This window comes from Pongo abelii, chromosome 3 (genome assembly GCF_028885655.2).
Source record: "Pongo abelii isolate AG06213 chromosome 3, NHGRI_mPonAbe1-v2.0_pri, whole genome shotgun sequence".
NCBI classification, from domain to species: Eukaryota; Metazoa; Chordata; class Mammalia; order Primates; family Hominidae; genus Pongo; species Pongo abelii.
In genome coordinates, this window is record NC_071988.2 from 109,054,022 (window position 1) to 109,068,982 (window position 14,961).

Here is a 14,961-nt window from a genome sequence, read left to right on the forward strand (position 1 = left end):
ATAATGTTCATAAGCCTGCTGAATGTGAATGACATATATTTAGAAATCAAAATAAAGTTTTGGGAAGATCTTCAATTTAATGGAAACTAGTCTAGTCATTTGGGAACCACAAGAGCTTTTTAGGGAAAGTATGCCTCTGCCAGCTGGAGGAAGTGTGGGTGTACCGGGGTCCCGGTGACACCTTGTGATGTCAGTCACCCCCAGACTGAGGTTGATTGGCTATGAAGAGCTGCAGCAGAGTTTAAATTCCTGCACCATCAGAGAAGTGTCCAGGATATCAACACAAGAGTGGCTTCATTGGGCATAGATTTCCTCTGTGAGAACGACAACCTGATTTTTGAGACTTTTTGAAAAAATTCTTTGTGAACTACGGAGGGTAAGTCATTTTCATCATTTAATTTTTTAAAATGACTTTTGCTGGTTGTTTGGAAAATATTAAATATGTATACATGTTTGAGGCATTATACCATATATAGAGAGATGGGAGAGCTGTGCTTTGGGTAAAAACAGTTTCTATTTTCGTGCCTGTTGTTTATGCCACAGTAAATAATGATATTAAAATGACACGTTAAGTCAACAGAGCCAGGTGTTTTTCTTGGTAATGCTTTAATTAGATCTCTGCATGATACTTCTAACAGGGAAAGTTTATAGAACAGGAGGCAGATGGAAGGTCATTTTGAAATTTAGTTTTAATTAGCAAAACATATAAAACTTTTACAGTGTGTTCATGAATATGGGAATGTTTGCGGCCTACAAGATTGTGAAAAAAAGCTGAACTCATTGAATGGCAGGACTTTCAAAAGAATTTTTTTAAAATTAAAAAATGTAGTGTTATTCATCTAGAGAGCACCTAGTAACATTTATTATGAACTGCATAAGTAACTAAATGATGATTAAACTACTGAAATAACCGAGGGTGTGATAATTATGTTTTTTGTATTCATGTTAGCATGATGCCTTGAATACAGTTAAAATTCAATAAATGTTGAATATAATTGTATTTTAAAATATTGCATTTTAAAACATATATTTTAAAATGTCCATATGTATTTTTATTTACTGTGTTTAGTGCACTTCTTCATCTGTATGACATTTAGAAGAGTACATGTGTTTTAGCAACTTGTCTTCCTTAAGAGCAGTAACTTGTGGTTAACCATACTTTCTGTTTAACTGAGGCTTGACTATCCTATTTTAACCTTGTTGTTTAAAAATGTGAACAAACTATTTTCTAAAGGGTATTAGTCCACTTAGCTACCCGAAAATTGTGATGTAAAACAACGTGCTTCAGATGCTTAGAGGCCTTCCAAATCTATATTTAATTTTGGGGGCACCTCAGAGTTATTTTCCTGTGGTTAAGAGCATATAATATTGGATTCATCATAATTGACCTTAAGTCACACACAATAGGAAGAATTGGAATTTTTTTTGGTTTGTTTGTTTCTCTGGATTCCTGGTAGAGTTCATATCCTGGCCAAGTTTGATTCTATTTTCAAATAGAAAATGGCAGGTTCCAGTTAGTTGGATTCTGGTTAATTTTATTTTTGATAAAACCAGCTTATTTTATTATTATTTTTTATTATTATTAAAGTTTCCTGTTAATGTACATTTACAGGTTGTACATGGAGAAAGCTACTAAAATATTAGAGTTTCTTAAATTGTTGATTTCGAGAATATGGGCTAGAAAAGTTCCTAACACATAGCATGTTCATAAATATTTACTGACTGCTAATGAATGAATGTATTGTTCAGTTGTGTTCTTGAAGATAACAATACTAAGACAAATAAAGCAACTTAATATGATGAATTGTTTTCCAAAAGAAAAAAGAGTCTATGACTTTTCAAACCTTTATTTTCTTCTTTTGGCCTATTTCCTTCATTTTGGTTTACATAGAAGAAGATATATATTTTACAAATGTATCTTAACCTTGAGAAAATGCTAGAACAAATTTCCTTACTGAAGAACCAAAAGAAGTTTTGGCTACACACCTGAAATCTTGACTTTAGTTTCCCTCTCCACATTCTAAACATTTGGCTCTTTTCAACTCTATGAAAACAATTCACAAAGGCAGAAATTCTCTAATACACCACCTTCCAAACAGACAGAATTCAAGTTGTTGATTTCCTTTTGTTACGTCATCTCACTGTAGAATGACAGCATGTGGAATGTAGAAATAGCATTAACCAATCACTGAATAAGAACTCAAAGTCCTGGACTTTTAATTGCAGGCTTGTAGCCGTGGTTCACATTTATTATTCAGAATATGGCTACTGCCTATCTGCTTCTACTCTTTTTTGAATAGTAGCCAAAATGTTTATAAAAGTTTGGAGCTCTTGTTTGGAAATGCACTTCACAAAATTATAATTATTTTTATCAAAAATACCAAATGCAAACCTAATATGGGGTTTAAGATCTGACTTTCTTTAATGCTTAAAAGGTTGGACTATATTTTTTGGGTGGCAACATCAGCTCTCTCAGAACTCTAGAGTGTCTCTTATTTTAGTTTACTAGACTTGCATGTGGGAAATTATTGCTTTAGGTCAGGGTGCTAACTAGTATTTCTAGAATCCTGAGCAAGTTAGGGCATCTTTCTTGTGTTTTAGAATCTTCCATCCCTAAGAAACTTGAGCACTCGGGGCATGCACTTCTTTGTGAGAAAACACAACATTCATTGGTTTAGAATAAATGCAAAATGGCATTCCCAATTTTCTAATTATTTAGATTAGAGAAGCTAAAGAAAATACAAGAGAATTCAATAGTCATTGACCTTCTGTCAAGGCTCTAATATTTGCTAGTTTTCAGAGAATCATGAAATTATAACCATATTCAAATTTCACTTTGAAAATTAAAATGATGAGGTAATTTTCATTTGATCTGTGAAGCTGAAACCATTGAAAGGGTTATTTTGAGAATATCATATTTGAGAAAATTTTGCTTTCTGAAGAAATAAACCTAACAAATTTTTTAAAAAGTTTTGATTGTGATATCTAAAGAGAAGTAACATCTATTAAATTAAGCTTGATTTTGGTGTAGTTAAGCATTTTCATATGTTTTTCTCTGTTGATATTAATTGAAGGATTTTTAAAAGAAATTAAGATAGTATCAAACATAAGAACTGATATACACTATGCTGAATTAGAATAAAGAAAGTAGCACAAATTAAGAATAACTATGCTGAGGAGAGATAATGCCCATAATATACATGAGAGGTTGTTTGACCATTTGAGTTGTGTGAAAGCAGAAATGAGAATCCTGTTCAGGCTCTTTATCTTAGGATTTCTATTATTTTCTTGAATACATTAAAAATAAGATTAGATGGCTTCTTGATCCCAATGTTTCAGACAATGTTCAGCATATTCAGGCATTACTGAGTGCTATATATATATATATATATATATATATATATATATTTTTTTTTTTTTTTTTTTTTTTTTTTTTTTTTTTTGAGACAGGGTCTTGCTCTGTCACCCAAACCGGAGTGGAGTGGTACAATCATGGCTCAGTGCAGCTTCAAACTCCCTGGCTCAAAGAATTCTCCCCACTCAGCCTCCTGAGTAGCTGGGACTACAGGCACATGCCACCAAGCCTGGCTAATTATGATATTTTTATTTCTTAGATCAAGTGTTAAAATCTCTTGTGGAACTTTAAAAACAAACCTATTCCTGTGCCCACCCAAGTGAATGGATTTATTGCCCTGGGATGGGATTTGTGCATTGGCATTTTTAAAACCCTTCCCAGTTGATAGTAATATACATTTAGGGTTGAGAATCTTTGGCTTTTAACTCCTATCATTAGTTTAGGGGCCAAGGGAAAACTTCCCCCTCACCCTCTGAAGGTTTGCTGAAAATCAACTGACAAAAGATAGATTAATAGGAGAAAAGGAATACAAATTTATTTTTATGTGACACAGGAGCCTTCAGAACGAAGACCTAAAGATACAGGAGAAACTGTCCATCTTTATGCTTATGTCCAACAAAACATGGGCAGCCAGGTAGAAATACGATTGGACAAAAAGGTTTCAACCTTATACTAGTAGACCAAGTGGGGTGGCCCAGCAAAGCCTGTCCAGATTCTTCTTGGCCTCTCCGTGCAGCATTTCTTCCTTCTCGATATGGGACAGGACCTTCTCTGGAATGGGGGTCTTATGACCTACAATTAAACTAGGTGGGTCAGAGAATTTCTTTAAGGCCAGTTGTTACACATAAAGATAGGGGGACTTAGGGTAATATTTTTAGGTTTTATTTCTGGCTTTGGGGAAAAGAGGTTCCGGTTTCTATAACCTGCCTTTGGGAAGAGGGATTCTAGTTTCTATGGTTAGTCTCAGGGGAGAATGAGGGGCCAGAGATAGGAGGGCAGGGGAAAGTCAGAGAAGCTTTTGCTTCTGAGGCTGCTTCTGAGGCCTTCATCATAGAGTATTGTTTTCTGAGTTCCTATACTTGTAAACTATTGCAAATCAAAGAAAATGACTGAGGTGAGTCTCAATTATTTTTGGAGACTTATCTTGCCAAAATTGAGGAGGCACCTGGGAAAAACGAACACAAAACCACCAGAAACATCTATGGTCCATGTTTCTTTACAAAGAGAGTCCGGGGACTTCAGTATTTGAAGGGGAAAGAGCAGGCAATAGGAGAAAGGAAGGATAGATAAAAGAGGCGAGTGGTTGCATTCCTTTGAGTCTTTGTTTAGTTCTCACTGAACCCACATTTTATATGTGAAAGGAGAGGGTAGAGGAATAGTCAATTACACATTTGTCTCATGCTCAGTGAATCTGCATTTCTACATAAGATAAAGTAAACATAGACTAGAGGAAGCTGTCAGACATGCATCTGTCTCAGGAGAGAAGAGGAATGACTTTTAGTTCTGTCCTTTGTCCTGAACTTATGAAGGTAAGCTGTTAATTTATATTGTGAGGGTGAAATTCAACCAGACTGTTTTAGGGTAAAGATTTCAGGGCCCACAGGAATTTCCCTGTGAGAAAATTGTGAGGGAGGTACGTAGCCTTTTATCCTTGTAGCTATCTTTTTAAGAACAAAATGGGAGGCAGGTTGGAGTGACCCAGTTCCTAGGTTGACTTTCCCTTTGACTTAGTGAGTTTGGGGTCCCAAGATTTTATTTTCCTTTCACAGTATACATTTAACATTTAAAGAAATGAAACAAATCAACAAATGTGAAATAAACTTGCAGGATTATTTGTGAAATGTATGGAAGTTCATCAGACAAGTATGCTACGGCAGCTACCAGGGCTTACTAGTGCAGGGTAAATTGCGTTCCTTAAACCATTTCAGTAAATTTTTACTTTAGCATCTAGTACTTCTATTTTTAAATACAAAACAAAGTGTTTTCCAAAGCAACAGTTCTTGAAGTGTGAAATGAAGTTACCCTCCAGAAAAATAGTTTGATTTGGCATGTTTCTCTCAGCATGATTTACAAGTGTATCCCAAACCTGTAATCTTCCCCAAATCCTTCAGTACTGTGAATGACAGCAAAAATAATTTAGCATAATCATGTATAATGTATGACTAAATGTGTCACAATAGATATTAAGAGCTTTCTGAAGTTGTGATACAAAGCCTACTCTAGCACATCTCTTGCAGATCACAAAAAAATGCAAAAACAATCTGTTTTGTGTAGACATTATTATGCAGTCATAAATGTGACTTAGAAGCCATTGTGTGTGTGTGTGTGAAAACAAATGCCCACCACCTATCACTGGTGTCAATAAGTGTAGTTTTTTAGGGAGAATACATTTGCTAGGGTGCTCTGCCATACCAAGCTGCATAACTATTGTAAAAGGGAATGGACAGAAATTTCTATATTCCTCTTTCTTTACTTTTTCGTCAATTTATCATACTTTATGTGTTAGCGTTTGTACATCTCCTCATTGAAACATTTTCAATTTATTTCTTAGGAGTGAGGTTTTTAAAAACCACTTTGTTGAGTTATAATCTATACACCACATACTTCACTAATTTGAAGTGTATAGCTCAGTGGTTTTCAGTATATTCACACAGTTGTGCAACCTTCACCACAATACATGGAACAGTTTCATCACCTCCAGAACAAATCCTGTACCCATTAACTGTCACCCCTCAACCTCCCATCTGCATAAGCTCTGGGCAACCACTAGTCTACTTTTTGTCTCTGTAGATTTGCCTATTGTGGACATTTCATGTAAATAGAATCATTCCAATGTGGCCTTTTTATCTGGCTTCTTTCACTTAGCATAGTGTTCTCAAGCTTCCTCTACTCTGAAGCACATGTCAGTACTTCATTCCTCTTTATGGTTGAATAATATTCTGTTTTATAGATACAGTAAATTTTATTTATCCATTCATCAGTTCACGGACATTTGGATGAATTTTTAGTAGGAAGAAACTGTCAAAAAGTTGAAGCTACTTTATTTCTTTAACATGGAGAGAAACATCTATGTCCTTCATTCCAGGTAGAGGTATCACACCCAACTATGAAGATCAGCATCCTGCTCATGTTCCTTTGGGGATTATCCTGTGCTCTCCCAGTAAGTATTAGGGTAGGGATATATGAAAAAACCCTTTCATACTTAAAACTCCACAATTTTCATTGGCTACGAACCAAGATGGCTGTGTATGTTCCAGTCCAGTAAAAATAGTAGTTTCTTAGCACGCTGTTTTCTTAAGAAATATCATTCAAGTTGTTTTTTATTCTGTTCAGTTGCCATTCATATAGATGTCATTCATACTTTCCTTCCTTATAAGCAGTGGTTCTTAAAGAGTCATCCTGGAACCACCAGCATCAGCATGAACTAGGACCTTGTTAGAAATCTAAATTCTTGGACCCTACCTCAGAGCTGCTAAACCAGACTCTTTAGGGATAGGAAACAGAAATCAGTGTTTTAACAAGGCCTCCAGGTGATTCTGATGCAGCCTAAAATTTGACTATCCCTACTCCTATGTATGAAAAGTGTTAATAACTGTTGCTTCAGAAATTTCTCTTTGGATTTACCATGTGTACTAAATTTTCTAGGTAGCCAGGTATCAAAATAATGAATCTGAGGGTTCTGAAGAATGGAAGGTGAGTAGAAATATGACTTTTTGAAATATTTTAATTCTAATTTATTATGATTATAACCAAATTGACTTCATTGCAAATGTTGAAACTGCTAATGACTTCACGAGCATATTAATAAGCTAAGCTATAGAGTTCATAGAAGAAAATAATGCTGTGATTCCAACTTAGTAGTATACTGTGGCAAGGAAGCATATTTTCTGTTAGCTTTCTTCTTATAATGGATGTGTATAATATTACCAGGGGAGGCATGACAATGAACCAAGAGTTTTCAGGAGAGATTATGACTTGAAATCTGTTTTAACAAGAGTTATCTGGTGGGCAAGAGGTCAAGTTCTGGAAGGTGAAAAAAGAAAGAAGAATGAGAGGACACTAGAGTCTCTGGAATGAGAGCTAATGTTGCTAGCATGTTATTATATTGAGAGTTACTAACTCTCAATAACTCAAGAATCATTGCCAGGCACAGTTCTGAGTGTTTTACACATATTAACTTCCTTAATTTTCACACCTCTGTGAATTAGGCATTATGTTTTATTCTCACTTTACAGATGAGAAAACTGATCACAGAGAGTAATTCAATCGTCTAGGTTACATGGTCGATTAGTATTAGAGCCAGACTTTGATATTATGTCACTCTAGCTCCAGAATCCACATTCTTAACCAGTGTGTTATATCCCTCTCAGGAAGGAGCCAGGTCTAAGAGGTCAGAAAATTCTCAAGATTGGCACTAAGGGTTAAAATCTTATGCGAAATCAGAGCATTTTGTTCACTACCATGTTTCCTACTGGCTTTTACATATGATAAAGCTTGGCCCCAGTGCTTTTGGTGGTGGCCAGATAATGTCAGCGATCAGAGGTGGGGTCCTGTCCATGCCTGAGTCTGGAATAGACTTTGCAGTATTTATTATGAACTTTCTTCAGAGATATCCATAGGCTGGTTAATTTAAAAGCAGACGCTCTAGATCCTCTCTCTCATTTAACCAGAGACACACAAACATGCCCTGTTCTCAAGTCTAGCCTTGGCATGAGAAAAATAACAATGTCTTGCTCCCTTCTACCCATTAATTCCAAATGATAATTGACTGGAGCACAGCCTGCCATTGTGCCTGCCTGCAGTGTTGCAGGCCAAAGACAGAGTGATTATAGCTCCTTTCTCTAAGGAGATACCCCCAGTCCAGCACCGCTGAGACGCACGTTGAAGACATGTCAATAGCAGCTCCTCCCTGCTCTACTTTGCGCCTTGGGTGTTCCACACAGGACTTTGCCCTCCCTCAAGGGGAAGGGGGAGAAGTGATGGGGAGGGGTACCAGAAGTTGCTAAGGCATTCTTATAGTGCTTATGAGACTAAAGATAGTGAAATAAATTAGAAGTATGACTAGTTAAATTTCTGATTTAGCATTTGTTTTTAATACCAGGGCTTTTACATGACTCGAGAAAGGTTTCATGGCTTTCTCAATTCAGTTTTGTTTACTATTAAATTTTATAAGGTGGATGTTGTCAAATGGATTTTTTCTTTAGTTTATATCATGTTGAATGAATAGTTTTCGAGATACTTCCATAGGCATTAGCTGGTTTCATCCTCATAACTCCCTTGTGGGGTAAGCACAGTGGGTGTTAATTTCCTTAATTTATGAATAAGAAACTGGTGGTCAGACACGTGAAGTGAATTGCCCACCTTCACCTAGAGTAACCAACCATCTCGGTTTACCTGGAACTTAGGGGTTTTCTGGAACACATGACTTTCAGTGCTAACACCAAGATGATTGGTTTTCAGGGCTAAAACCAAAACCAGTGAGTTAATTGAGACTTAAATCTGGATTCTGAGTTTCAATGCTGCTTTTCCTGTGTTACGTTTCCTCTAGGTTGTATGAACGGCCAGGTTCAAAGAAAGCATATTTATTTCTGTAAATGAAATATCAGAAACATAAACATTGTCTAGGTCTCTTATATCCCAAGATCTTTTCAAGCCATTAGTCATTTTACTTTCATTTTGGAACCATTTCATCATAAAATTTCACTATTACTCATGTAAATGTAAGATCTCTACCAAGAAACTAAAAATAATCACCTAAAATTATTGTAAATAATTACAATAATGAAATCCATCTGTGAGGGAGTAATTTGTTTTCCTTCCTTTCCTTTTCTGCAGGGTCATTTGGCTCAGGCACCAACACCACCCTTGGTAACTATCTCATTTACTTTTGTCATAAACATCTCATGAAGTAACTTTAACACTCTTCCAGTTGCCTTTTACAATTTTGAAAGTAGTAAATCCAGACTGGAAGCAATTGATGTGCATCATGTTTTTTTCTTTCCTAAGAAATTACTAAAAAGAAAAGTAAACATTTTTCCCCTTTCAGGAGAGCAGTGAGTCATCAGAAGGAAGTAAAGTTAGCTCAGAGGAACAGGTAATTAAACAGACCTTTCTTAACTTTTCAGGCTACTTAGGAATGGAAGGAAATGATGTTAGATTAAATTACCTGGCAACAGTTCTAAATATAATATTTTCTAACTATGAGTTATGCTGGCTAAAGAGTCCCATAAAATAAGAAGAGAAAAATGAGTAAGGAGAATTCACATGCAGACATGCTATTCATCTTATTTTCATAACTGAGCCTAGATTGCTGACACTGTGGCCCCAAATGTCTCTCCTAGTTAAAAAATAAACACACGCGCATACACACACACACACACACACACACTCACAAATGGTCATTGACCATGTCAAACTTACTCCTCAACTTAAAATGTTGCTTTTACAATTGGAGCAGTTCAGATCAGGTGAAGAAGTGCCTGGGAAATTCTCTGTGTCAAGGATCCTGCTTGAAGACAGAACAGGACAGCCCTGAGGAAACTTTAATGAAAAGAACTGCTTCAGTAATGACTTTCTTTTCAAAAATAGTCCCATCTGTGGGACTGGGCTCTGGGAGTGAGAAAGGCAGACTCAGTTTATATTCCTTAAAGCTGGCATTCTTTTTTCATTTTTCTAAGACTAAGTGTTGTTACTTTCTTAGCTATGCTACTGTTTTGACCAAACTCAATCCTGTGGGGCTCCAGAGAGTCCAGGAGCCAGGTTTCTCCCTAAGGCTTTGATCCATGTTGCATTCTACACTTAGCCAGAGTTGGAAGATGAATTATTAGCCTGTTTATCCCTATTTACTTAAGGTTATCAAAAGAACATTCTAGAAATTTAAAAGCATAGAACTGGAGAAATGCTGTTTGCTGGGGACTTTGTGATTTGTTGCCTCAAGGGTCCCTAAGCTTTCAAGTTACGGTAGCAATTCCTGCTTGAGAAAGGGTAATGAGGTATGGTGATTCCTGCAGTTCCTGCTTTTGAGTTGGGTTAACGAGGTATGGCAGGTTAAACCCATGCTCAGTTCCACTATACTAGCATAAAACTCCAGTGCTAGGAAGAGAGGTCAACAGCATATACACAAGTACTCCCAATCACCCAATTACAGACTCAGACATTGATCAGTAGGGATATGTAAAAACAAAACAAAACAAAACAAAACTAGCAGGTATGCTCTGTTGTAGGGTATGGTAAAGAGAGCAGATATTTTGGGAGCATAATGTATGAAGACTCACTGTCCTTCCTTACTGGTACAGAGCATCCAATTGTTTCACTTACAGGGCTCACCTCTCTGACTTCCCACGTAGCACTAAGGTGCCTTGTTGGTCACACTAGTTGGTGTCTTCTAGCTGAATCATCTATAGGCAACTTTCTGGTTGTACTAACGAGGTAGAAACATGGTTTGGGTGAACTATATACCTTACTATAATATTTAATTTTCATTTTAGCTAAAGATTTTATCCTCCTGAAGAAAAAAAATTGGGGTCATTTTAAGATCACTCAATATTTTTAAAAACTCTGTTTCACACCAAACACTTTAATGCATGAGCATTATAAACCAACACTAATTCACAAACAATTACCTAAGAGGTTTTTTTTTGTTGTGTTTGTTTGTTTGTTTGAGACGGAGTCTCTCTCTGTCACCAGGCTGGAGTGCAGTGGCTTGATCTCGGCTCACTGCAACCTCTACCCCCCAGGTTCAAGTGATTCTCCTGCCTCAGCCTCCCAAGTAGCTGGGACTACAGGTGTGTGGCACCACGGCCAGCTAATTTTTGTATTTTTAGTGGAGACGGGGTTTCACCATGTTGGCCAAGATGGTCTCAATCTCTTGACCTCGTGATCCGCCCACCTCGGCCTCCTAAAGTGCTGGGTTATGGGTGTGAGCCACCGTGCCCAGCCCAAGAGTTGTTTTTTTTTGTTAAAGGAATTATATATACAGTATGATTTGAATTTCATAAATGTGATTTCCAGAAAGCTTTTTGAGAAAATGTTGGCAGCATTGAGTGAAGCGTGGCTATATAAAATGGAACCACTTGAGTTTCAATTCCTCTTCCTTCCTGTTTAAGCTCTGGTAGAGAGGTTATTGAGTAGTAAAACTGACCATAGATTAGAGGAGGGGACATAGGACGAAGGAAGCAGAAAGACTAGAAAGGCTCTAGGTAACTCCTTCTCTATCAGTTCCTGGAATACTGACCATATCTGTTAACCCCAAATTCTAGGCAAATGAAGACCCCAGGGACAGCATTGAGTCAGAGGAGGGCCTGGGCTCTGATGATCATCAATACATTTATAGGCCAGCTGGTGGCTTCTCTCGGAGCACAGGAAAAGAAGGAGATGATAAAGATGACGATGAAGATGACAGTGGAGATGACACCTTTGGTGACGATGACAGTGGCCCAGGGCCCAAAGACAGACAAGAAGGAGGAAGCTCCAGGCTGGGAAGTGATGAGGACTCTGATGACACCATACAATCCAGTGAAGAGGGTGCCCCACAAGGGCAAGACAGTGCCCAAGATACCACCAGTGAGAGCAGGGAACTTGACAATGAGGACCAGGAGGACAACAGGCCTGAGGGAGATGACTCCACTCAAGAGAGTGAGAGTGAAGAGCACTGGGTGGGAGGCGGCAGTGATGGGGAGAGCAGCCACGGAGACGGCTCTGAGTTGGACGATGAGGGAATGCAGAGTGATGACCCAGACAGCATCAGGAGTGAAAGGGGAAACTCCAGAATGAACAGTGCAGGCATGAAATCAAAAGAATCTGGAGAAAACAGTGAGCAAGCAAACACTCAAGATTCAGGTGACAGCCAATTGCTGGAGCATCCCAGTAGGAAAATTTTTAGGAAGTCTCGCATCTCAGAGGAAGATGACAGAGGCGAGCTTGATGACAACAACACAATGGAAGAAGTCAAGAGTGACTCTACAGAAAACAGCAACTCCAGAGACACTGGCCTCAGCCAACCCAGGAGAGACAGCAAGGGTGACTCTCAAGAAGACAGCAAGGAGAATCTGTCCCAGGAAGACAGCCAAAACGTAGATGGTCCCAGCAGTGAGTCCAGCCAAGAGGTCAACCTGTCGTCTCAAGAGAACAGCAGTGAGTCTCAGGAAGAGGTGGTGAGTGAGTCCAGGGGAGATAACCCCGATCCCCCAACAAGTCATGTAGAAGACCAGGAAGACAGTGACTCCAGCGAGGAGGACAGCTCGCACACACTCTCCCACTCAAAAAGTGAATCCAGAGAGGAGCAAGCAGACAGCGAATCCAGTGAGAGCCTCAACTTCTCGGAGGAAAGCCCAGAGTCCCCCGAGGATGAGAACAGCTCCAGCCAGGAGGGCCTCCAGTCTCACAGCACCTCAGCAGAGAGTCAGAGCGAGGAAAGCCATTCTGAGGAAGACGACAGTGACTCTCAAGACAGCAGCAGATCCAAAGAAGATAGCAGCTCCACGGAGAGCAAATCAAGCAGTGAGGAAGATGGCCAGTTGAAAAACATTGAGATAGAGAGCCGGAAATTAACAGTTGATGCCTATCACAACAAACCTATTGGGGACCAAGATGACAATGACTGCCAAGACGGCTATTAACATCAGCTGTCCTAAGAAGCAGCTGTCACATAAAGGAGTCTTAGGGGCTTGAAAGTGTATCATGATAACTATAATTTATTGATGTTTTGATCAAAAGAATAACCAGATGTCATATTTTTCCTGAAAGGAATTGCTGGACATTACACTTGTTTCTAGGGTGTCATTTCATAGAGGTTTAAATACTGTGGAGTGACACCAGAACACATCCAAAGGGGCTAGAAGCAAGAAAGGATCTGCATGATAACTTTGCAGCTGAGATAGTTCCTAACTCGTCAACCTAACAAACAAAGCTATTGGGTGTCCATGATGTACCAGGCACTATGCTAGGTGTTGAGAATGTAAGGCAGGTTAAGACTTGTTTCTTGCTCCTGAGGAGTGTATAGAAGGACCCACAAAGCTACAGAGTTAAAGGGGGATATGTATAAGAGAAACAAGGGTTGTTACAACCCAGTATGGTGAGTGCCAAGACAGAGCTATGAACACGATATCTATCTGGGAGCACTGAGAAGGGTGACCAATGCATTGGAGAACGAGGGAGGGCTTCACAGCAGAAGACATTGGAGTTGGAAGGTTGCATAGGGTTTCCTCATTGGAGACCGGGAATTCTATTCTTGGGATAAATAATAGTAAATTCCATAGGATCAAATACTTAGTTTGCAAAAGCACTTTGAAATTATGGCACAGTGAGTTGTTTTGGATAAGAAAATCTTTTTCTCGCAATTAATTTACCAGTTCATTTTTTTGGTAGAACTCCCATAAACATCACCTTACTGATCACTGGTGATGATAAGAAGGATTGGGTCAGGAAGAGTGGGAGAAAGAAATCCCTCCTTACATAGATAATTTTTAGCTTTATTTTTTCTAAAATCAGTTTGTGTGCAATGCTAGAAAAAAACTTCTCTGAGTCCTTTACAGAGAAAAATTCTGTATATAAGATTCAATTGATTTTTGCCAAATACCATTTGAAATATTACCTCAACGTAAAATACTTGTTTTGTAATAAAGATTATAATACCCAGAAGAAATATGTGCTTATTTGTAATCGTGGTGTTATTAGGATATATTTATGTTAAGCAACTCTTTCTTTAAAGCATTCCCAAATAGTTCAGTACCTTCCTCCTATTAAAATGAAAGATTTTCTTAAATTTCCTGAAAATTTTATTCGTAATTCAGGTAGCATTTGATAAAAGTACTATGTGTTGCTTATGACATTTCACTAACTATACCTGTTACAGAACAGGGAGAAAAAATGAAGCAAACTCTCAATTTTTGTTTGAGGCCACAGTAAAAGTTTATGATGTTTAGGCTTAACATTAGTTCCTACTAGTCTCTCAGACTCATTTGTGTAAGCTCTGGAAGCTACAGAGAACCATATTCCTTATATTTTTATTTCTTTGAAAGAAACGACTTCACCTCTGCACTTTTACTTTACAAATTTGTTTTTACCCACACTTCCGCTTAAATTCCCCACAAAATTATTAATAGAATCCAGAAGGCTTCCTGGCCGGGTGCAGTGGCTCACGCCTGTCATCCCAGCACTTTGGGAGGCCGAGGTGAGCAGATCACTTGAGGTCAGGAGTTCGAGACCAGGCTGGCCAACATGGTCTCCACTAAAAATGCCAAATGAGCCAGGTGTGGTGGCACGCCTCTGTAGTCTCAGCTACTCAGGAGGCTGAGGCACAAGAATCACTTGAACCCGGGAGGCGGAGGTTGTAGTAAGCCGAGATTGTGCCATTGCACTCCAGCCTGATAAACAAGAGCAAGACCCTGTCTCAAAAAAAAAAAAGAATCAAGAAGACTTCCTAACTTTCAGTCTCACCCTTCCCATCCTTCACATTTCTCTGTTCCCTCACAAGGTCAAAGGTGTGTTTACTTGGGGAGATTTAAAGATTGCGTGTGTGTGTGTGTGTGTGTGTGTGTGTGTATTCTCTAATGCTTCCCCTTGAAATTTTAGAGCTTTTAATTTAGTAGGTCTGGAGTGAGACCCAG

The 14,961-nt window shown here is 38.4% G+C and overlaps 1 protein-coding gene across 2 annotated transcripts; it reads left to right on the forward strand.

Annotated features, from left to right (window-relative positions):
• Positions 1 to 271: 271 nt before the first annotated feature.
• On the forward strand, positions 272 to 13,993 carry DMP1 (dentin matrix acidic phosphoprotein 1). Of its 2 annotated transcripts, XM_002814953.4 has the most exons (6): positions 272 to 376; positions 6,441 to 6,519; positions 7,005 to 7,048; positions 9,191 to 9,223; positions 9,402 to 9,449; positions 11,614 to 13,993. In XM_002814953.4, exons 2-6 carry the CDS (start codon positions 6,462 to 6,464, stop codon positions 12,970 to 12,972), a joined length of 1,542 nt encoding a protein of 513 aa, XP_002814999.3. In that variant the 5' UTR covers positions 272 to 376; positions 6,441 to 6,461; the 3' UTR covers positions 12,973 to 13,993. The 2 variants fall into 2 exon arrangements, with proteins under 2 accessions (XP_002814999.3, XP_002815000.3); XM_002814954.4 differs by lacking the exon at positions 9,402 to 9,449.
• Positions 13,994 to 14,961: the final 968 nt, after the last annotated feature.